General features: G+C 41.6%; 2 protein-coding genes across 5 annotated transcripts in view; both read right to left on the bottom strand.

The window, feature by feature from the left end:
- Window positions 1-169: 169 nt before the first annotated feature.
- LOC308325995 (acyl-coenzyme A thioesterase 1-like) lies at window positions 170-7,491 on the bottom strand. 3 transcript variants are annotated; one of them, XR_013965079.1, is made up of 8 exons: window positions 7,411-7,491; window positions 5,410-5,579; window positions 4,420-4,712; window positions 3,987-4,189; window positions 2,734-3,307; window positions 2,188-2,239; window positions 1,805-1,947; window positions 170-604 (listed from the first exon to the last, which is right to left on the bottom strand). XR_013965079.1 is itself a non-coding variant. In XM_080778800.1 (7 exons), exons 2-6 carry the CDS (start codon window positions 5,571-5,573, stop codon window positions 2,202-2,204), a joined length of 1,272 nt encoding a protein of 423 aa, XP_080634926.1. In that variant the 5' UTR covers window positions 5,574-5,579; window positions 7,411-7,491; the 3' UTR covers window positions 170-604; window positions 2,188-2,201. The 3 variants fall into 3 exon arrangements, 2 of the variants coding, with proteins under 2 accessions (XP_080634926.1, XP_080634925.1); XM_080778800.1 differs by lacking the exon at window positions 1,805-1,947; XM_080778799.1 differs by lacking the exon at window positions 170-604 and having other exon boundaries at window positions 1,417-1,947.
- An 11,690-nt stretch (window positions 7,492-19,181) lies between these two features.
- The window catches only part of tep1 (telomerase-associated protein 1), a 44,563-nt gene continuing 39,140 nt past the window's right edge, over window positions 19,182-24,604 (bottom strand). For both annotated transcript variants that reach the window (XM_080778317.1, XM_080778316.1), the window contains 9 exons: window positions 23,969-24,095; window positions 23,284-23,414; window positions 22,809-22,930; window positions 22,033-22,182; window positions 21,586-21,685; window positions 20,985-21,108; window positions 20,488-20,570; window positions 20,094-20,198; window positions 19,182-19,556 (listed from right to left, as the gene is read on the bottom strand). In XM_080778317.1, the coding sequence (XP_080634443.1) occupies window positions 19,437-19,556; window positions 20,094-20,198; window positions 20,488-20,570; window positions 20,985-21,108; window positions 21,586-21,685; window positions 22,033-22,182; window positions 22,809-22,930; window positions 23,284-23,414; window positions 23,969-24,095 (1,062 nt within the window). In that variant the 3' untranslated portion in view covers window positions 19,182-19,436. The remainder of the gene's footprint in view (window positions 19,557-20,093; window positions 20,199-20,487; window positions 20,571-20,984; window positions 21,109-21,585; window positions 21,686-22,032; window positions 22,183-22,808; window positions 22,931-23,283; window positions 23,415-23,968; window positions 24,096-24,604) is intronic.

Below are 24,604 nucleotides of genomic sequence, written 5' to 3' on the forward strand. Positions count from 1 at the left end.
ATCATGTGTCATTCTTCTATGGATGAGCCTGCACAAAAACAAGAGGTTGTAAAGAACAATAATGTTATCTACCTCCAACAACAGTGGTACTTTTATACAACTTGGAAATGGAACATTATGCATAAAGAGTACTTTTACTTTTGGTACTTTATAAGCACATTTTGATGGCAATACTTTTTTACTCAAACTGTTATATGGTTACAAATGGAAGGTAGGTGTAGCTTTGTCTTTTTTACAGGCTGTTATTCCAAGGTTGCTTTGGGACCAGGATGACTTAATTATACAACAAGCCACTCTGCTTCGTTTTATTAACTTAACTTCAGAGAGGTCAAATAAGGACAACCTCTGTTTAAATCTAAAAGGAAAGGATACAAGATAGAGCTAGGCTGATATTTTACCCATGGAATTTCGAAATTAATTAATCAATGATTAAATAATATGATAAATAAAAATCAATGCTTGTTTGCTACACAACACAACGTATTCAGTGCAATGCAGTGGCTGCATTGTCCTTTACTCTGACTTAGCTGCTTGGCCAGGATACATGACATAATTTCCTGTTTGACTGCCGCTTCACTTCTGACCCAGGAAGGGAGGGCAGGCTCTTATATATGAGAGAGAGAGAGAGAGAGAGAGAGAGAGAGAGAGAGAGAGAGAGAGAGAGAGAGAGAGAGAGAGAGAGAGACACACACACACACACACGGAAATTGTTATTCAAACTTGTTCAGGATAGAGACCTTGTCTAAAACATATCAATTTTGATGAACTGAATACATAGCACCGCATTGGAAACAAGTCCCCTGGACTTGTTTTGTGTCCTCCTTTTACCCAAAATGTCTGACTGAACATTTCTGTCTAATAAAGTATTCAATCAAAGAAATGAATTTATCCTTGAATACACTTTATAAACAGCCACTCCAATGCCACCCTTTCTAGCTTAAGTGAGGAAAGCCCATATGTTGTCCTTTAACCACTCATAGCCAATCTACAAGCTCAATGTGTTGCGTTGTGACATCTTGTGAGTTTGTAGATTTTTTTACAGATCCCGATTTGGCCGAGATTGTCCCGGTTTCAAGCTAGGTGTCCCGAATTCCGACAAATATCTCTAAATCAAGGGTGGGCAACTTTGATGATGGAGAGGGCGACTATATTTCCACGTCTCATCTGCGTATTTTAACTTTTTTCCCTAATTAATGCCCTACTTGGTCATTCTGTCAGAAAAAAGTAGCAAAAATACAAGTACAAAACACGTCCCTAGACTCCCTACTAATGTAGACTGGAGTAATTACAGCGGGTCATGTTTGCAATTGTAACAGGTGAAATCAATCAATAATCAATAATATATCAGTATTAAAGTATTAACCTGCGGGCCGCATTAAGTGAAGGTGGGAGCCACATGTGACCCCCGGGCCGCCAGTTGCCCATTCACAGTATAAAGCAGATTTCAACATTCACTACCAAATAGTCCTGGTTTTCACCTCAAATACCTCTTGTTTTGAGTGCTTACATACTATAGAGTAGACGATTATCATGTTCTGTTCTATTGAAAAGTACAGTCACTAGGCCTGCAAAGTGATGAAATAATTGGCCCACATCCTCATGAAAACACCAGGTGGGGAAGGGGAAAAAAGTCTCAAATTGTCAAAAGTAGCAGGGGGAAAAAAGGGGGGGGGGGGAATTAAAAAAATCCTACCTAAAACAGCTGCATTGAAATGGATTACCCTGTAGCTGCTGACTGTGACCTCTCGGACCTTTTAAAGGGTGAGCTATTCTCACATAAACACTCACATGGTGGAAACTTTACCTGAAATAGAACAGAGCCTGGCTGGTGAGCAACAAGTTGAGGAAACCACACCGCAAGTAGGCTATCCAAGTGACCAGTTCACATAGTGTTAAACATAGTATTAACATACTCTAATCTACCATGTAGATGTAGATTTTCACAATCTGTGAGGAATTAGAAAATGTAAACAAATATAAATTGATTGAATTTTTTGGCGTATATCGTGACATGCTCAAAGTAGGGATGCAACATTGAAAGTGGTTAACTGTCTCATACAGATTTTCACAAAAATACTTACGGTTCTCCAATGAACATTAACAAAACTGAATGTGTGGAACATAGCATTTTTGAAAACAAAAACAAAGAAGAAGAAATAAGTTGCATTTTGTAACACCATAACTTACAGCCTCAGCTTCTTTTACAGTTGACCTTGGCTTCCACCACCAAAGCAATTGGCTGCAGGTGTAGGAGGAAAAGGTTATCAGTGAAGAAAAGCATTTACTGTGCATCATTTTGTGTGGGCACAGCAGCACTGTACACAGAGTTCATACCGCAGTACAGTGAGTTCACCATTTCCAAGTTAGGGCTTAATTCTACGCGATAGTCATAATGTAAAATTAAGCTGTAAAATAAAGGGGCAGGAATACATGCAGGGCATAATCACAGCTATTTTATTACTCAAATAAAACCCCATACATATGTATGATAATTAATATGATCTACAACAGCTGGCAGCATGGCTGCTTGATCAGTTTTCATATAGAGCTGATTTCACTCATCATAAAAACTTGAGGTCTCTGTGTTTAATTCAAATTCAAATCTGTCCACGTTATCGTAAAAGTCATAAATATAATTTATAGAACACATTTACACAACTATAATATATTCCACGTGTCATTTGTACATAATGTACATCTATAACCTAGCCTGAGTCTTGGAGTTGCTGTTACCCAGGTGAGTTCTGAAGAACACCTGGATCTTTTCCCAGAGCTGGACCTCGGCAGCTGCATGCGACTTGGGCTCGCCCCCCCAGAGCGTGGGGGCGCCCGCCACACCGTGGAAGCTGGAGGGGCAGTAGGGGCCGTAGGGTGGCTCCAGGTAATGTCCTGAGCCCGGATAACACACACTCTCATAGTTCGCCTTCCCGTGACGCCTCAGTCTCTCCGCCATTTCCTCCGCGTATCCGCGGCTGTCCCAGTTGAGGTCGTCGTCAGAGGCCACAAAAAGGAAGCGCCCCGCGGCTCGCTCTATGGGGATCAGGCACGCCCTGTTTTCCTCCGCCAGGGGGTCGTGTAGGCAGTACCTGATGTTGAGGGCCCCCGTCTCGGTGGGTATGGCCTTGCACATGTCATGCGGCAAGGCAGGGTGGATCAGGCGCTTTTGGTTGTAGAGGGGGATGGCCACGTTGGCACTGCATCCGTTGATCCACACGGTGGCCTTGACGTCAGACAGGTACGTGGCGATGGACAGCGCCAGGTCTCCGCTCTTTGAGAGGGAGATTACGCCAACTCCACCGCTGTCCACCTGCCAGGGGACACAGAGTACATTAGAACCTACCGCTGTCCACCTGCCAGGGGACACAGTGTACATTAGAACGTACCAGTTCTCCTCTGGCAATAATGAAAATATAGTTCATGATTATGAGATCAATCATTATTTATGACTGATTTATACTTGGTTGCGTGCCATGTTGCACAGCAACAATAGCAATAGCATATCTACAAGCTCGAGCTTGTAGATATGAGATTTTTGCACAGTATAAACCCGATTAGAGGTTTGCTCCGTTTGATCGATGTTTACCGTTTTTTGGACATTCCGCAGAAGATACAGTAACAGGCAATTAACCACTTGATCCCTAGCATATTCTGGGCATTTCAAAATAGGAGAACATGCTGGCAAAATAGCAGATGTACATGTACAAGCTTTAGGTACAGCGCTTGTAGGTCTTGTTGCAAAATGTTTTGAGCTTTTAGATTGGCTATATTCTGTGAAGAGAGTTGAACTTGTAGGGGTGAAAAAGGAGGGAGCCTAGGATAGATCCCTGGGGGTCTACAGTCAATACTGTACAGTTTAAGTGGTTAATTGTACTGGAAATTGCCCAGGAGAGAATAATAGATGTAACTGTATGAATAGGTGTTGAGGGCCAGAATTCTTCAAAGCATTCACAGTATCTCACTTAAGCCATATCAAAAGTGAAAATGACCTTGGGCAGTGTAGTTAAAAACTGTATGGCTTCCTCAAAATAGTCCAGGTGGATCTCTTTCACTCTTTTTGGCTGGTCCTCATATCCGTATATGGCGAGAGCCAGGACCACAAAGCCTCGGTTGGCCAGCAGACAGGCTCTCCTCTCAGACAGACCACCTCCAAAAGTGTACAAGTCTAGTACCGCAGGGAAAGGACCTTCACCTAGAAGGAAAAATTAACAATGTTATTTACATAAGCACAATACCAGTGAGTAAGACGGACATGGTGCAAGCAAGGCAAAAGAAAGCCCAAAAAAAATAAATATATATATATATATATATATATATATATACACACACACACACAATAATGGCGGATCCGATATATCATGAGAGACGAGAGAGAGAGAGAGAGAGAGAGAGAGAGAGAGAGAGAGAAGGAAGGTCACTAACCAGGAGGAGTAAAGAGGATTCCACGTATACTCTTCCCCGTAACGGGAACGCGACTCATGCCGTCATCAAGCAGGTGTCTCTCATTGGTCACTTCTGCCAACACCCTGCCGTCCCCCTCCCCGTCGTGGACCGCGAACTTGACGTGATGTGGATTCCGGGCGTCGCTCTTGAAGAACTTGACGTGCGGGGCGTCGGCTCTCAGCGACCACAGCAGGCCCATGGGCTCCACACCGCTGTAGCTGCCCCCCAGCGAGGAGTGCCTCTCCAGGTCCACCTCCCCGTCCTCATCGGCCCTGTAGGTGGGGAATGGGACGATAATCGTTGTTATCGTTTATCGTGAAAAAACAGCTCACAATAATCGTATCGCAGATACTTTAATATATCGTGAAATTGTCCTCCGTCAGAGACACACTATGATGAATTAGATTTTGTTGAGCTGCAAATTCAGACAGTACAAATTCAGTATTTCTATTATGGTCCCACCCCAACGCATGCCAACGCAGGGAAGCTGGAAGTACCCTCACTAAAAACGCTCCACACGTCCCAAACTCTTCTCCCTTCTGGCTCCAAAACTGTGGAATGCACTTCCCATTGCAGTCAAAACTGCAGCATCACTCCCAATCTTCCGCCGTAGTTTGAAAACCCACCTTTTCAGACTCCATCATGGCCCATAGCACTTACCCCACCCCCTTAGATAGCAATTCTGTAGACTTAGATAGCATTTGATTCAGACTTATAGCATGTTATGTAAACAGCATAAGTGCATTGTATGTAGTCATAGTACATAATGTATATCATAGTAGTATAGATGTATAGCTTATATGTATAGTTTCATTATAGATATTCCACTGTTACTTTCTTAGCTTACGCATGTTTCATGATAAATGTTTTTATGTGATGTATTCCCCATGCTTTTTGTTCTTGCTTAATGTAAGTCGTTCTGGATTAAGAGCGTCTGCTAAATGCCTAAATTGTAAATTGTATCCCCACCTGTAGGTGGCTGAGGAGCAGAAGGACACGCCCTTGTCATCCGTGGACCTGGCCCTCATGGTGACCAGCTGCTTGGACCTCAGGCCGGACACGGTCACTCTGACGGGCTCGTCGAACAGGCACTTGATGCGGGGAAGGAGCTTCAGTCTGACCTGCGAGCACATCCTGGCCTGTTACAGACAGAACGGGCACAGGATTGTTTTAAAAGTCTAATTCTACTACAGATGGAAATTAGCAAGTCTTGCTAAATCTGGTATATTTACACTGCATTTTTAATGTAATGTTCATCAATGTACACTGTCCCCAAATAAACGAATAAAGTAAAGTAAGAACACATTCACAAGTTAATGGCAAATGGCTCTTCCAGTAAATTGAAATGCTAGTCAAATTCAACCCTCTTCAAATATTACAGTTGTGCAGTAGGCTATGCAATATTAATTAATAGTCCTGGCTCTTTTGTGAGCATTTTGCAAATTTGAATGCATTATTTAATGTTGGGGCAATTCAAGCATAGGTCTATCAACTTCATTCAAGAACCTGCGTAAACCTTGTTGAAAGTCATTCATTCTGACTTGAACTTGTGTCAGTTATTACTGGGAATATATAATAATATAAGATGCCATGCATCTTCTGTATTGCACTTCTGGCTAGATGCCACTCTTCATCTCATTGTCAAAGTATTCTCAGTGACAATAGTGACAATAAATTTAATCTAATCTTTTTTTTTCTTTTTCTTTAATCTAATCTAATCTAAATATTATATAGCAGTTCCACACAATAGCAGAGAACGCTGTATCCTTGAACTATATTATATTTACAATCAGGGCAGAGAGACATAAAATGAGCCAATACAAACAATTTGTTAGCTCTTTTTTGAGGGGCACTAGCCCCTCCTAGAGATATTTGTCCTAACACAAACTTGACAATGAATGTTAAATTTACGTCATATGTGTCTGAGCCAATCGACATGTTACGTCATTTTCATCCTACACAAAGTTCCCATTGACAATGAATGGAGAATTTATGTCATACGGTATGTGTTGTACGACGATAAGAGCACCCCTCACTTCACACAGGTACAGCTTTGCCAATTTGCCATTGACAATGAAAGTTGAAATGAGGTCATATACGACGTAAATTTGTGGCAAGTTGGCAACACAAACATTAAATGCCATTGACAATAAAGGGAAAATTTACGTCATACGTAGAGGAGCAAATCGGCTAACCCATCACATAAATTCAGTTGTTCATGAGATGATGTATGATGATGTATAATGATAAGAACGCCCCTCACTTCCCACAGGTGTGATTTTCTTCTAAAAAACAGGTAAAGTAGTGTGCTTTGAACTTTGGAGCCCTGATTTAAAGCAACAAATAGCCAACAGCATGCTCAGGTAAAACAGCGAAGCCTATTTGGTCATTATTATTATCTGTTGTTGAGACACAAAACCACCACTCAATGTATAGGCCTATAGACTTACATTGAAAGTAACACTGTGTTTACTCAATCTCACCAATAGCTGGCTCTGGTCCATAGCCTTCTTACTGCAGGGCAGAATCATAGAAGCAGTAGGCTATGGACCAGAGCTAACCAATAGCTAAAAGCAAGCCCTGCCCAAAACGTTGACCATGTGATGCACTGCGCTTGTGTAAAACTGGTAAAACCATGTAAAACTACTAGAAGACATAGGACCATAGGTCGTGATTCGTGCAACTTTTTTTTTTTTTTAATCTTTAATTTTAAGTTTTGGCCACTTACCGATAAGTCCACTATCGATCTAGTGGCGATAATTGGTGACCTGTTTAGCGTCTATAAACATAGCCTACGATCCTATAATGATCTTTATTACATAATTCTGTCAGTGTTGCATGGAACTAATTTTAGTTGTGGCTGGCTAACTGCACGTCACATTAACTTTACGCAATTCTTCATCAACAACCGCAGTTAAGTTTGTAGTTTAAATACAATTATAAATTTGTGATAGTTGCATTTATACTCACCGAAAGTTGTAAGCAGGCAGAAACTCTGTTACTGTTACTGCAGACGCAGAGTACAAGGTTTGAATTCAAGGTTTATCAACAAACCCTTTCGACAAAGAAAGAAGCATTATGGGTACTGTAGTTCCAAATTGTAGGCTATATATAATCTGAGTTCCCAGGCTATATACAGTACTTGCCATATAATTATGTGGAGCAAGTGCAGCAGAAATAAATACATAATAATTATTATTATTATTTAAAAAAAACAATGTATTCTACTGTCCTCGCCATTACAAACATCATAGGGTAATTTAATTGATTTTTAATTGTTTTATAAAATAGACTAGAGTGGGAGTGCTTTCACCCTTTTATTTCTTCAAATGTAAAACTATCATGAACACATGCAGGTTAGACACAGGTAAACAAGTTCACACGTTGTGAGCTTGTAAATCAGCTATTTTCACTATCTGTCATGCAACAAATTAATTTATATAATGCTCAAGTGGTTCATACATTACATTAACAAAATACATGTAAGCAGAGGTGGGGGTCACACACACACACACACACACACACACACACACACACACACACACACACACACACACACACACACACACACACACACACACAGTACCTGCGGTGGGCACCGGTACACAGGAAAGAGCTGCCTTGCTGAGCAGACATACAGAAAAAGTTGTAGATCAGATAAGGCTAAAAGCTAAAGGTACACACTACACACCTAGAATACCAATGCTCTGCCTAGCTGCTACCTGGCATATCAACTACTACTGGAGTGGAATGAATGGTGCTGGACATGTAATAAGACTCTATTATCTTGATTACATGTACATTTCCATACATCCATCAATAACTGAACGGAGAAACATAAGTACAGATGTTTCCAACAGGTCAGGTGTGGCCTGCATATGATACAAAATCTTAAACCTTTTGTTGGCTTTGGTCCCCCAAAGGTCTTTAGGCTACTCTTTTAAAGAAAGAAAAACAGGTGCGCTTCCATTGGAAACTGCCCTTGGTTGAGGCCTAACAATAAACCTATTCCTAATCTTAACCTCAGTAAAACAAATGCAAAAATACAAGAACCACTGGGGGCGAGAGGTCCACTGAAACAATGGGGGCAGAAAAGGACACTAGGGTTCATGTGGTTAAGCAATTAAAATCCTATCATGCTCTGTATAACAATGTAAGAAGGCCCTGTTGACCTCGACTTTAGATCAAGATGGCAAGGCAAGTTTATAATGCACATCTTCTAGTGGAGCAAAAACATAAGCTCTGGGCAACAGAAATGTGTAAAAGAGTGATATATTTGTCAGATGAGTTACCCTTACCCTTCACCATAATTCTCCACAAGTGGGCAAGTGCATGTGCCATGTGGGCATTTTTCTTGAGTCCACTTGGAGAGGGCAAGCAAGGTCACTGCAAAATCAATACAAATGTACTCTGAGTGATCACCTACCTTTAGGCCTATTTCTTCTAATCCTTAAGAGTAAAGTTCCAAAGACTTGTAGAATCTATGACGAAACTGTTCTGGCTATAGTGGTGGCCCAACACTTTACTAAAACACTTTATGTTGTTGCTTTGTATCTAGTTGTGTCTGGTTGTATCTAGCTAGCAAGGCTGATTTATACAATGTCTTGCTTGCTGTTATCAGACAGTATTAATCCTTATAGATATGAAAAAACAAAACCATTTCTATCGTCTTCCTGTGTCCTCCCACAACTAAGTCCTTTATCTCGGTCTCCTTTTCTCTCTCCCACTGTCTGTCTTGCTCGCCATGATTTTAGATTTTCTTTCTCTCTCTATTTCTGCCTTGCCTTGCATGCAGGGGTGTTCTGTTCTAACTGTAATGATGCAGTCATGATGCTTGTTAGAGCACCATGTTCCCCATTCTCTTTTATCTGATGTCCCAGCTTCACTGGAGACGGTGTCTGCGTTGCATGCGACAGAAGATGAGAGCTCAGGCACAGACTGTGGCCAACCAAATACATCTGTAGATGATGTGCGATGATGTGTGAAAAAGCAGGGTACAGATGAATACAAGAAGGCTAGGAAGAGAAGAGGAGAGAAAAAAAAGAGGGGAGGAGACAAAATATCCTCATTAATTCTCCTCCACCTTTTAAGGCATGCAGACTGAGTTCATTTGAGGTGTGGATTGCAAACGAAACATCTCAAACGAATAAAGTTCAGAGGAAACTATAGTTCAATGCAATAAAGCATGCAAAGTAAATGCTTTTCCTTTAGTCCATTACAGACTGAACGACCGTCAGCAAGCATAGTCAGTATTTACATATTTCATCAACCATGAAAGCAATGCAAGCTTATTTGTATAGAATGTTTCCTACACAGAATGGTAATTCAAAGTGATTATTATTAAAGGCCAGGATGAATGTGTAGTTTAACCTTTTCCCATAATAACATTTGTCAGGAGTATCATAATGCAAAGATATTTTTTACAGGGACAACATGTGGCCCATACAGGTACAAACCTTTGTCGTTACGTAAAGGTACAGTACCAGCCAGGCATGTGTTTATTACTACCACTGAACAAACTATACTCGGAAACAACAATGCAATTGATTAGTAAGTGAGTAATATGCAAAAACATCATATAGCCTAAATGAGTAGGAAACAAGAGGAAGTTGTTCATGAGCATGTTTCCGACTATGTGTGACATAACTAAATACTGCCTCACCGTGTTTTGTTTTAACTCTGGGAACAGTTAGTAAATCAGTCCCAGGCGACCCGAGACTTCTCAAGGACTCATAAATGTACAAACAAGTCAGACTGTATTTGGGCCCTGAACCAACTGAGTGATTTAAAGGCAAAATGCTATGACTCAATGGAATCCACTGCAGAGATCAGAGAAATAATGTAATATGTTCAGCTTTATTAGTCCTAGTTAGAACTATGACTGCTGCTTTCTGAATGAACTGAAGCTAATAGCTTTGTCTGAAGACCTGAGAGAAGACTATTAGAGCAGTCTCACCGAATGGAGATAAAGGCATGGATGAATCTTGTTTAGACATGAATGCTCTAATTCCTGGCATGCAACAGTATAGTTAGAGATAACAATAGGCTGACTTTGTTATTGTCTTGTGAAATTACTGGAATCCGTACACCACAATTTCTGTCTTGACTTTTATGCACTGACAGTCAATGTATGCCAGTGTTTCTCAGCCTTTTCTGGATGATGGCCCATTCAAAAATCTTGAAATCTGACCACTGAACACAATGTGACGCATTGCAAGCTTCAGTTTTATTTTATTGCGCTGGTGCGCAACTAAGTATGAACCTGGCTTATTATAAATCATTGCTGGCTGACCAAAATGCCAGTCTAAATGCCAGAGTAAAATAATATTTTTTTAATAAGCAGAGCTTGCCCACTCGTCTCTAATCATCGGTTCACAGGAAAGAATGTTTCATCTCACCCGAAATGAAACACGAAAAGTATACACTGAAAAGTGAGTAATAAAATTGAGGTGTGAAGAACGGTAGGGAGAGAGAGACAAAAAAAAGAAAGTAGCAGCATTACATTAAACCCACAGCTCAATTCTTAAACACGACAGTTCATTTAACTTGGAATGAAGCTTTTAAAATGTCATGGACAATTACAGGGCAGTCAATCACACTGTCAGTCACCCAGCACTGTAGGTTTGAGAGCATATGAGCTGTACTGCCTAGGGAGCCAAAAAGCTATTTGAAATGAACAGTAGGCTACTGTAGAAAAGTCGATCTTCTGTCCAACCAAGCACTGTTGAGGTGGATAGTACATTATGTAGTTTGTAAATATATTTACAAACTGAAACTCATAATCGTACCACTGTACTATATAGTACAATGATGCTAAAAGGACCATTGTGGTCCTGTGTAGTGAGTGAAACTATTGCAATGAATGAGTATCTGTAGTGCTTTGTCACTCTAATATTGGATTTGGAAGTGTCATTTCTTTGTTAAGTTTTCTTTACTATATGCCTAAAGAAGGATAATATCCCCATTTCCAAATTAGTGCTGTCTAACTTTTCTATAAAGAAAAGGACGTTTATGTCGCCTAGTCACACTTATTTACAGCCTATATATTTTATTTTATTTATAATCTTATCTCTTGGTGAACTAGAATTTCACTATATGTGCCACGTGGGTACAAGCTGTACTGTGTATGCGACATTCAACACCTTGGATGAGCGGCTTGCATTAAGTGTGGCTCAGTAGAATATCAGACAAAATTGCTACAATATAACATGACAGTGGACACTATGGTATGTTAGATACAACAAAGTTCACACCCCAGCCGACTACAATTTATTTCAAAGTCTTGTATTTATTTACCTGGCTGACAGTTCTGTTCTGGTACAATTCAGAGGCATAATAGTGCTGTCTGTGGAAGCTGTGGTCCATTTAATAAGATTATATTATATCTCTCCAGCAGAGGGCAGTGTATGGGGGCAACTGTCTCTACTCTAGGCAACAACACATCATGCCATGGCAACTCTTGAACTTACCTGCTGGTATGTGGTTGTGGTCGTGAATACACATTAACATGGTTCCAGAAGGGAGTTTGAATCAGAACCAATAGTGTTTACTGACAAGGTTATTTTAATGTTACCAATAGTAGTAATAACACATAGGCCTACATATAAATATACCGGTAGCTATAGTATACACATCTATATTTATGTCTACACACAAATGTAGACATAGACACACACTAATGTTCAACGGCCGTTCAGCACTGAATCTATATGCTCTGTGAATCATGTGATCCGAGACCTGGCCAGGATATAGCGGAGAGGTAGAAACCATAAAATCAATTCATAAAATCTAAAAGGTCTCATAAAAAAGATGACAGAAAGCAAGAGAAATGAAGGCGACACAGAGGTCAGATGAGACAGATAGTGGGTCAGAGACCCGGATGGAAACAAGACCGCAAGGTCTTTCTTCTGTGCTGTCCTTTTGGACCAAATGTGCTTTACTGTACCCTGTATTGATTGATTGTTTGAAGTATTTAACAGTTTGGAAAATTACAGTACATTTCAAGCACAACTCAAATACAAAACTGTTAATTGTGGAAGACACCATAAAGCATTACACTTGTTTACAATAGGGTCCACCATGTTCAATTCATCATTTAGAGACATAGGCCTACAAATATACACTTCTATATAGCCAAAAAATCATCATAGAGGTGGTAAAAAGGGGGGAAAAACATATACAGTGAGGGGAAAAAGGGGTGGGTGGGGGATTCAGATTTTACGGGGGCCAGTTTCGAATTGCAGCCACCTGGTGCCCAAAGTGGACAGGGGTGAGGTGGGTTCGGGGAATGAGGCCAAGTACCGGTAGTGGCCTGACCAGTTTGTTTTGGAAATTCTAGAGCTGTGGTACCAAGTGCATGCATAGTCGAAGAAACCTTGTACGAGGGCTACTGTTAGCGTCTTCAGGGTGTTTTTGTTGATCAGTGAGATCCTGTATAAGAATCGTGTTCTTTGGTTGACGTTTTTGATTACGTTGGTGGCCATTTTATCACTGGAAAGATTTGCCTCCAGGATGGAACCAAGGTAGGTCATTTCATCTTTTCGTGTGATAATATAGTAACCCACTCTAACAAAGAAGCCATCTGCCTTGCTGAGATTATTATTTGATCCAAAGAGAATGGATTCAGTTTTTCCCCAGGTGTATAAAGATAGTTTGTTATCAGTGAGCCAGGTGCAGATTCTACCGAGTTCAGAGCTGAGGGCCTTTTCAACATGCAGTTTGTTCCTGTCCGAGACCAGCAGTGCCGATTCCGGTTCCAGACCCACAGGAACGCACCCAGGGTGCCGGCACGATTCCGGTGAGCCGCCCCACGTCCAAAACGGTTGAGAAATGACAGTTACCGTGTGGGGGTCCCTCTACTGTACTGTACTGTACTGTACTGGCACACCCGAAATCACCATACAGTTAATATGCGCGTGTCTGTTAGGTTGCGCACAGGTGGTGAAAAACAACCATGCTGTATTCGTGCTCAGACTCACCCACCCAGCCAGGCAGCCACCCACACACATAGCTCCGTAAGGGAGTGGTTGCACCACTCAAAAATAGGAATATAGGAATGATAGAGTAAGAGGTGCAAGCAGCAGTGTGAACAACAGGACCATACGCAATGAGACAAGTCATGTGTAATCTATTCCACAGAACCGTTAGAAATAAAGCAATAATATTGCACTGGTTATGCTACAGGTACTGTACATTTAAATATTGTACATAGAGATTTCTAGGTGCATGGGTGCAAATAGCAGGAACAAGGAGTTGAAAAACAGAGTTTACAGTCTATAATAGCCCACTGTTCTAATTCAGTGCTGGTATATGGGTCAGACAGGAGAAATTCAGAGAGCTTGTGGCCAAGAAGATGAGAGGGATCAGAGATGATCCTGCCCACTCGCTTCCTGGTTCTGGAAGTGTGCAGGTCATTGAGGAGGGTGGAGGGCCAGGTTGTGGCCGATTATCTTTTCGGCTGACCTGACGAGAATGTCGAGTGCAACCAGCGAGTGTCCTGCCGACAGACTGTGATGGCATCACTGTGTAGAAATGCACCACTATAGCTTGGATTTGAGCTGCCACAGGCGATGAAGCTGAATTATCTTGTAATGACTTGTGCATCGATGCCGAGTTATGTGGTGTCAGTGATTTAAGCTTACATGATGTCAGTGCTCTGTGAGGAGAATCACTGGGCCAGTTTAGGAACAAATTACAAGCAACTGGAAGTGATCCAGGTCGATGGGCGACTGAGGCGCTCCATATGTGCATGAGTGAGTAACTGCGTGTGTGCGTGCATGTGTCCATCTAGATAATGCATCTGTGCCCAAAAGGTAGATTGTCACTGATCGTGATCTACCAGTAGATCAAAAAGGCTGTGCTGGTAGAACACATGACATTCCACTAAAAACATTTTTTTTATCTAATTTCAGCAATGGGATAAAAAAAAATTGGTGGGTAGATCTTGTTGAGCTGGGCATTTTAAAAGTAGATCTCAACTCAAAAAATGTGGGCACCCCTGATCTAGTGTGTAGCCAGCAGGCAGAAGATCTGAAGGTCATCTCTCTCTGCATGCGTTTTATTCAACATGGATAAACAGGTAGGTGATCTACTTTTGGTGATGTCTCTTCCTGTATCTCATCCTTCTTTCGCGTTTTTCATGGCCCCATTTTCATTACATCTTTCTTTTGCTTCTAATTCTTCAATCTTTTCTCATCCTGATTCCTTCATCCCACCATTCTCTATCCCTCCATCTCTCATTCCTGTGTATTCTTAGTAGCTATGTTCCCTTCTCTTCAAACTCACCCACTTCAGTTCGAAATCTGTTACTTTCAACAAGTGACACAGTTGTACAAATTCTGATGATCTGTCACCTGATTCTGCCTTTCCCGTTTGTTTTTGATTTTCTCAGCACATAACGGCATAAATATTTAATAAAAGATGCCACTGGTTCCGTCCTTAATTTCCTAATGAAACAGGAAGAGAGTGACAGAGATAGGAGAGAGACGGAAATTGAGAGAGAAAGAGAGAAACACAGACAGTGGAAGAGATGGAGAGAGACAGGCATGGAAGTTCAAAGTAGGCCTACTCATTTCCATATAGATGACAACATGCATTTTCCTAAAGATTGCTACAGTAGAAATTGAGGTCACGTCACTCAGGCAATTCATCTAGGAGCAGCACTGATCAGGCAGTGAGTCAATTCATCTAGGAGCAGCACTGATCAGGCAGTGAGTCAATTCATCTAGGTCTAGGAGCAGCACTGATCAGGCAGTGAGTCAATTCATCTAGGAGCAGCACTGATCAGGCAGTGAGTCAATTCATCTAGGAGCAGCACTGATCAGGCAGTGAGTCAATTCATCTAGGAGCAGCACTGATCAGGCAGTGAGTCAATTCATCTAGGAGCAGCACTGATCAGGCAGTGAGTCAATTCATCTAGGAGCAGCACTGATCAGGCAGTGAGTCTTTAAATGTGTGATGAGGTCATGCCTGGGATAGGTGGATTACCTCCACTAAAATGACTCGACAAACAAAGCAAAAATGCAAAGAGCTAATATTTCAGAGGAATTTCAGTTCAATTCCAAAATGACAATTTATAATTATATTCCCAGTTAAAAGAAAATATAATTACCGGTATAAAATGTGTTTTAAGGACAGTGATGGATTGTCCACCGAACAATGATGCATTTACTAAAATATTTTGATCTCTTGCATAAAAGCCTAGCTAGTCCACACCGGAATAAGTTAATAACAGCAAGGTAGGCACATTCTAAACTGGTGGAAATCTTTGGTGCTTTCTAAAGTGTGATATTGTTTTGGTTAAAATAAGTGTAAAATAGATCTCATATTAGTACTCATTGATATAGAGTGTTTGTTCAGTAACAGGGGGTCTCCCTGTCTCTCTTGCTCAGAAAATCAATTAGGAGAGAGAACTCTCGAACTTGCACAGAATACAGATTAAACAAGTGAAACTAGAAGTGATGGCTCATAGCACTAAGAAATGAAAAGACAAAATTGGAACTGGAACACTAAATCTTAAGCTGATAATTGGGTACTCTTTCCTGTTGGGCTGAAAATGGGATGTTGGAAAAGATCTTCATACACAAGTGGTAGCCTAAACTGTGTTTTTCCCCCAATGACTGAACATTAAGCCCCAAACCAGCTCATGTAAAGTTATAGGCTGATTATCTCCCTCTGGTGACCACAGCGACTTAGTAACCACATGGTCTATTTCACATAACACTGTACAAAAGACTATGATATGAAAACCTTCTGTCCAATCAATCACAATATAATCAAATAAATTAAATTAAAAACAAATAAATTAAATCTGTTATTATTGGAAATAGGGTTTGAGAACGGTATGATGCATACAGCATTTTCTTCCTTCCTACCTTCCTCCCAACACAATCTAGTAGTGAACCATGTGTTTGCCTGGCTGTCTGTCTGAATCTGATACCTCCTGGTCTCAGCGCTCTGGGGTCTGTCAAAGTGTCCTTCACTGCAATAACGTCTCAGGACCTGAGGAGAGTGATCTGTTGATTAATGAACGGACCGCCGGTGGGGAGTGCTATTGATCCACACAGTCACATGACAGCTGAGGCACGGGGGCGGGGGATGGGGGGGCGAGAGAGAGAGAGTGAGAGAGAGTGCTTTTGGCAGCAGCCTATGGCTTCTTCATTTGGAACGGTGATCAGTGAGGTGATTAGGAATGTCCTGCAAGGTTGAATGTGAATGTGGGAGAGATTTAGAGGGAGAGAGGGAATCAGAGATGGTGGGAGAGAGAGGGAGAGAGATTTAGAGGGAATCAGAGATGGTGAGAGAGAGAGGGAGAGAGATTTAGAGGGAGAGAGAGGGAATCAGAGATGGTGAGAGAGAGGGAATCAGAGATGGTGAGAGAGGGAATCAGAGATGGTGAGCAAACGGCAGTCCTGAGAGAGCAGCAGATGTCATCCAGATGTCAACCTCCCCCCTCTCACAAAGCCAGAGGTCAGAGGTCAGCATGTGAGCCACTGACCCATGACTCCGGGGAACTGGACAAAACAAGAGTACCGTAAACCCCAGAGGGACAATCTAACCGTGAGAGTGTACAAATGGACGAGGAGTTTTTACGCTGTGCCGTATTTTCTTCTGTCCCATGTTTCAACCATAGACATGTTTTGGTTTTTTCTGAGCACACATGCCACTAAAGTACCAGTAAAGTTAAAATCACATATAAGATCTGTAGACTAACGTGTCTTTTCCAACCTAATGATAAAAAATGTTAATGGGCTTACGGTGACATTCATGGCCTCATTGGGCGTCTTTATCGCGGTCTACAAATGCTTGACCTGACCCCCCCCACTTGCAACATTTTATCACATCTTTTACACGCGCGCACACACACACACACGCACGGCCGCACGCACGGCCGCACGCACGTGCGCACGCAAGCAAGCAGGAATTTTCCATAGATAGCTATAGCCATAATTATTCTAAATCCAACACATAAAGACCTAACCTTTGAAAGGTATGCGGGTGACTTAATGGCATCCAAAGGGATTGAGAACTCCCTAATGCCACACTGGAGATTTCTTTTTAAAGCACATGCTCCATGTTAAGCTCCCTTAAGCTTGTGCATGGTGCCTTTCAACCCGAGAATGTACCTTTCATGAGTACGGCACAGATGTGTGCAGAAGTGATTTGTGTTATCCTTTGACTTCATCACACTGAAACACTGTAGACCTGGTCACGTTAGACTTTTAGTCTATAATAATATATAACCCACATTTCTTGAAAGGCACCATATCACTCTTGGAGTTAAAAGCATCCTTGGAAGGATGAAACCTTTTAGTTGCTAAAAGGTGTCACGATACCATGGTGACAGAAAGCATTTATAAAAGGTTTGACAATTGTTGCTCACATTTAGTTAAAAGAAGCTTTACCAGGCTCCCCGCTACCTCTCCGAACGCCATGCCCCTCTCACTCCCTCATGTCTGGTCTGGTGCTGTGCTTCCTGCATACGGTACTTCAATCAGCTAGTCTCATGTGGTCAGACTGTTGCCTCTCGTAATTTTCAAATGCTTCCGCCATACAGTCTGGAGCAACGGAAGCTCTATCATGAGTAAAATAAAAAGCGGAAGTGGAGCCTCCTCCCCACTTCCGGCATTTCGTCTTCACAGTTGCGCAAATTTATCCTTATAACAATTGAAATCATCTAAACATACTGTATATAGCTTGCTGCTTAGCAGAAATGGAAATAAAAACAATAAGCTATAAAGATATTTTAAAACGGAATGGAACGGATGTGTAGTTACAGACACTATATAGCATTCGGAGATAGTGGAATAGTTGTCTGGCTACGCAAAACCATCCATCAGGTAACATAGGACATCCGTACCCCCTGTCCCGTCCCCAGAACATCCTCCTGGCCAACGCTCCAAACTGGAATATTGAATGAGTAGGCAACAAATGTACAAAGCGATGTTCAATATCCCACTCCCCCAGAATACTTAAAGGATAATTCCATGCTAGAATGCTTTCTTACCTTTCTTTATAGTTGTTACGTCCCCACCAAAGAGGTTGAGGTGTTTTTTTTGTGCAAAAACGTTTTGGCTATTTCCCCTACCATAAGCCCTCAATGAATTGCATTGCATTAAATGGGAATTGAATGGGGCTATGGGGTGTTATGCAAATTTGCTTATTTCCATCGATTATAAGTAGTAAAGTGTACTTACTTACTTACGCCTATAGCCCAACTTTGGGCATAGGCCACGAACAAGAGCTCTCCAGACATCACGGTCCTGGGCCATCTTCTCCAGCTGTCCCCATGTGTGGCCAGATCTCTTCACATCTGCATCCAGGTCACGGCGCCAGGTGTTTCGTGGTCTGCCTCTCTTCCTTTTCCCTTGTGGGTTCCAGAACAGGGCATATCGTGTGATGCTAGATGCAGGGTTGCGAAGAGTGTGGCCGATCCATCGCCACATCGATAGTAAAGTGTGCCGCTTGGGATATTATTTACATTATAAAGAGAGGATATATACAAAAAAAAGCAATGGAAATAAGTGAATTAGCACAACACCCCATACCCCCATTCAATTCAATTCAATTCATTTAGGGCTTATGGTAGGGGAAATAGCCAATAAGGAGGTTTTGCACAAAATAACACCTGGACCTCTTTGGTGGGGACGTAACAACCACAAATAAAGCCTTCTAGCATGGAATTCTCCTTTAAGAATAAATAAAAAGGAACAAAAATGTTATCTACGTAGACACCTTTTATTTATTATCTACATCAAGGATACTATTAAACCAGGTACGCACAGTATCAAGGCACACAGAACAGCTTCTAATAAGGTGCACTGCATCGCGGGCACAAAGCATTCTGCATGTAGTGAGACATACAAGAATAGTCTGGTCTTTGCTATTTAAGGCAACATTTTGTCTTGTGAGTATTTGTGATAATTCTAACACATTGTATTTGGTATAGCAATAATGCGTTCTATCTTGCATCTGCGTGTGTGTCTGTGTGTGTTAGATCACTGGTTCCAGGACAAGAAGTAGAGACGTCCCGTTCCATCGCTGCACACCAGCTCATTGGGGTGGTCTGGGTTCACCTCTAGAACCAAAACAGGCCCTCCGCATACAAACATACCCACCTAGAAGGAGAGCTTATTACAGTGAACTACAACATAACCCACCTACAAATAAACATACCCACCTAAGGAGAGGTTATTATTAGTTAACTAGAACACAATCTGAGAACCCATCGTCAAAAAAGAAAGGAAAAACAGCACCCTCCTTTGAATTTGATGCGAGTCAACAGAGAGACTTAACTACAATATAACCCACGAACAAACATAGGAGGGCAAGGTTATTAAAGTTAACCACAAAAAAAATGCGACAAACGATAACCGACTGGTTTTGCGTGCTTACCAGACTAACTAAAACGGACTAAAATCATAGAGAAAAATGTCATTGTCAAAGGTCCACAAGGTCACAATAGTTTGATGAAGAATTCAAAAACTAAAAAAGAATGCAAAACTATTGCTATGTTTTGTGCCAAAACACACAGACGGAGAAAGGTGAATGAAACTAATGACAAGCGTAATATCATGTGAGATTTCACCACACTATCTGTCAGTAGTAACACAGCCTGTGTTATACATACAGTGTACTACTGTACGGTACATTACCTGTCGCTTGGTGGTCCTGTCCCACAGCTTGACGGTCCGGTCGTAGGAGGCGGAGATGATGGTGCTTCTGGTCACCCGGAGCACACTGACTCTGTCACTGTGGGCCTGCGGAACAAGCAGCATCATCCAGTCACTCACCGTAGCAAATAGTCTCGCTTGCCTCTGGGGGCCACTGGGAAAGCTTGTATGTTTGCTATTTTTGAATAGCTAACACAACATTCTAAAATGACACAGATGCTTTCCTCAGAGTGTGAAAATGTGTAAACGGCATGAAAGAACTTTCACTTTCAACAAATGGATGAATATAAAATAAGAACATTTGGTCTCAAATACAATTTGACAAACCCACTCTCACTAAGTGGCTGATTGAACTATCATTCAATTGGATTCTTACAGGTTTCCACTGGCTCCAGGAGCTCACATCAGGTGAGTGGTTGAACATCATGTTCCCCTTAGCGTCTCCACACACCACAAAGTCTGAGCATATAAGAAAGACACACATTAGATACAACTGGGAGTAGTTAACCCCAAAAATGACCTATTTTCTATAATTACACACCCGATGAAGCCTTGAACTCATGGAGATTTGATCGTTTTTATCACATTCCTGGGTCAATAATTTGATGACATGGTCATCAGTCAATAGGAGACACTTTATGTCTCGGACTCCGCCGGTCATCAAATTATTGGCTTAGAAATGCGACAAAAACAAAAACATCTCCATGAATTCACGGCTTCATGGGGTGTGTAATTATAGAAAATAAGTCATTTGTGGGTGAACTACTCCTTTAAGTCTTGGTGCATTCTTTTTTTATTTTACAGCAACTTTGAAAGTTCCATTTTACTGCAGTAAGTAACTTTGAAAAAAGAAAATGCTGCAGAAAGAGGTACCTTCATCCACTGTACAGGCCGTTACCAAGGTCCTTTTCATCTGCGCTTGGACATCTGCTTGGTCTTCAAACAGTTCCACATAACCGAAAGAAGAACGGAATGTCATCGTGGAGCCCAGGGCAAACTGTGAGGAAGAGAAGCAACATTTGTTCTTATGTTGGTGGGATTTTATAAAAATGTTTAAAGCTGCAATTCATAAGATGTACACAGTATATCCTTTCCAGCATTCAAACCCAGGTTTCCCGTGCGGGAGACGTTTTCTTCCAAGACAGAATGCCCACTTGAGAAGGAGAGATATTGCACTTTGAGCTTTGAGGTGTTTCTATGGAAGTTCAGTGGAAGACTATGGAGACCAGCAGAACACATCCAACCACTGCATATGTACTAGTTACATAACTTACATTAAAATTACCATACAGATTAAAACAACATTTTATTCACCAAAAGAAAAGTTTCAGAATGCAGCTCTCCCAGACTGTAAACAATCCAGTTGATGATTGACAAATCATCAGAATAAAGCCACCGCACAGTACAATCTTTCCTTAACACAGTCTACAGTTTGTTAATTGAACACTTGCTTTGTATACAAATTCAAACTCACCACAAAGCCTAGTTGGACACTTCCATCGCTCTCGCCCATTAACCACAAGCTTTTCTCATCATTCTTCAGTAGTCCCAGAATGCGCAAATCCGTCGCCCACCTGAGACACAAAACAGACAGTCCATAGACTTGGCTATCCTGGGTTCCAGCCTAATTCGCTGTGTTCTGTGGTTTGTTTTGTCGACGAGTAACAAGTGACAAAACAAATCCACAGAACGCAGCGAATCAGGCTGGAACCCAGGCTGATGTGAGTGGGGTCCTGTTTTTTTGGGGGGAATAAAAGTCCAAAGACTTGGCTGCCACATGACGTCATTTCTGAAAGCCAGACTTTGGAGGGGATAGCGCCGCTCAAAAAAAGAGTGGCATGAAAAACAGAGTGGTATGAAAGAAACAAATAGACACAAATAATACATAAAACACACTGTAAACATGTATAAAGTATTTTACTGGTCGATGGTGTTGCCCCAGCTGCTCTCCGAGTCCTCGTCATTGGGGACTTTAGATATGCGTCCGCTCTCGAATGCAGCGATCATGACGGAGCAGTAGTGGAGGTGCATCGCTGGTTCCGTCTGCTTGTAGGTGGATACCTTCGCCAGGCTACGAGCAAATGGACCACAACGTGAACAATAATGTATCATGTCTTCACACTTACTGTACAGATGCGACAGCAGCCGTTAGAGCCACAGTTCTATGGATAATTTACATTGTACTTTAGCAGTACATCAATGAAGTGGCGAGCTGACACTTTTCAAGGGACATCATTTTCTTTCGTATTTACGAGTCAAGTGTGCGTAAGATTTATTTTCTCCCCTAAAGCCAATAGTTGAATTGTGTAAATGGAGGTTATCGTCTCTGTCGGGTGGAAACCTCCTCTTGTCCAGAACTATTACTTTTAATAATTCAGATTAAAAAACAACAAAGGTAGCAGATCTACTGCAAGCTCGAGCTTGTGGATCTGTCACTGTAATATGATCTGTAGTATGAACTAACTAACTAGTATGATCAAGTAGGGCATTCATTTATGAAAAAAACACACAAAAAGTGTGTTAAAATATGGAGATAATACAGCAACGTCATTTTACAGCGTTGTGTTGAGATCTACTGTATGTCCTGAATATATTGGGCGGCTGTGGCTCAGGAAGCTTTGCTTTGAGCACTTGGAAAAGTGCTATAAAAATGCAATTCATAATTATTATTATTATTATTAAGTGCTGTGTGTTTACCTCACAGTGCTGTGTGGAGGGTTCCACTGCAGCTTCCACACGGTAACAGACGGCTCTCGGCAGCCGACGGCAAACTGTCCTTCAGGCATGGAGCAGATGGCTGTGATGCCGCTGTCAGAGGCCTGACACATGATGACGACACAAATATAATTACCATGCACACACGCACACACACACACACACACACACACACACACACACACACACACTCTATAGTCTATATATCAACCAATCAATCATATTATTTCATCTGGTTTCACTCCCCTCAGTACGATATACTGTATATTCACTGTCTGATGCTGCAATGTGTGTACACAGTATTATCCTAAATCTGTATGTACCGTTAGTGAGTGTCAACATGTTATACACCAATATAACATACTGTAGTCAAATCTATGCATGTCTGCTGGCATGCACGCACAGACGCACACACATACCGTACCCATGCACGCACGTACACGCACGTACACTTTACCTGCTCTTGGCCAATCACAGTGTTGTTCTGCCATATTTCCAGCAGACCAGACTCATAGCCAGCCAGCAGCAGGGTGTCTGTCTGATAGTAGCACACGGCTGTGGCATTACCTTTCAGACTGGGAGGGATCTCTGTAGACACAATGCAGAGTTGGAAGGGTTACTTACTGAATAAAACCCATTCCCTCAAGTTCACATACATACAGAGAACTTTAAATATAGTCGAGCACAGTTGCGCTCAAAAGGCAGGGAACTAGGGTTGCAGCCCCTCCAATGCCTGGCTTTTGAAATGACGTCATATGGCAGCCAAGTCTATGGACTTTTAATATTTGTTTGTTTAGAGCATGTTTAACAAAAATCGAATGGCAGCCAACTCTATGGACTTTTAATGTTTGTTTAGGGCAGCAGTTAAACAAACATTGACAACATGAGACATCATGTAGACAATAAAAATACATTTTGCGACAGTTTTCGTTTTATATATAATAACAATTATAACACACTGCATTCTTCATGTCTCGTAACGTATATAGTGGCAGTGAATCTGCAACGAATGTGGCAGCCACAGAGGGCGCCGCTCACGTTTTACAGCTATGGCAGTGAGTCTCAACCCTTTTCATTTCAAGGACTGCCAGGTTAATATGCATTAGGCCGCGGCACCAGATAGAGCTACAGCAATGCATTACCTGTGGACCATGTCCAGCACCTCAGTGAACCGTCCTCGGACACAGAGAGGAATTCTGAGACTCTGTTCTTGGTCACCATTCCATGGACTGATCCACTGTGATCTTGGAACGTACTGAAGTGTTCCACCTACAGCACAGCACATACAGTACACATGCAGTATAAAGGATATACACATGCAGTATAAAGGATGGGGTAAATTTGGCAATACAGGTTTGGCGACACAGATTTGCCTGCCTGGAAACGTATGAAATTGGCTATGCTAATAGCTGGCACATCGCCAGCACGATTTAACATTCTGGGGAAAAAAACCCAAAGAAAATATTTCAAAAGGTATGCTCGTTTAACTGAAGTGTCAGCTCGCCACTTCATTGATGTACTGCTAAAGTACAGTATGTAAAAATGTGAAATCAATAATTAGGCCCCTTTTCCACCAGGGTTGAACCGGTTCTGGTCTTTTTCCCCGCTTAATTTTGAACCACATTAATTGGTTCAGATCCCTAAAAGTTGATCCGGAACTGGAACCAAAAAAATACTACTTCTTGCCCTGAACTAGGAACCAGAGTGGGCCGTGTCACAATCCAGGTTAGAAATCATTCATATAATTAATAATAATAATAATAATTCATAACAATAAA

Source organism: Protomyctophum bolini, assembly GCF_963924005.1.
Source record: "Protomyctophum bolini genome assembly, chromosome: 12".
In the NCBI taxonomy this organism is placed as follows: Eukaryota; Metazoa; Chordata; class Actinopteri; order Myctophiformes; family Myctophidae; genus Protomyctophum; species Protomyctophum bolini.

Excerpts from the sequence above, each read along its gene's own strand:
- LOC308325995 (XM_080778800.1), bottom strand. The coding sequence starts at position 5,573 with ATGTGCTCGCAGGTCAGACTGAAGCTCCTTCCCCGCATCAAGTGCCTG. Across the intron at positions 4,713-5,409 it reads TGCTCCTCAGCCACCTACAG|GGCCGATGAGGACGGGGAGG; the intron begins GTGGGGATACAA and ends CCCCACCTACAG. Across the intron at positions 2,240-2,733 it reads GTTCTTCAGAACTCACCTGG|CCAATTGCTTTGGTGGTGGA; the intron begins GTAACAGCAACT and ends CTACACCTGCAG.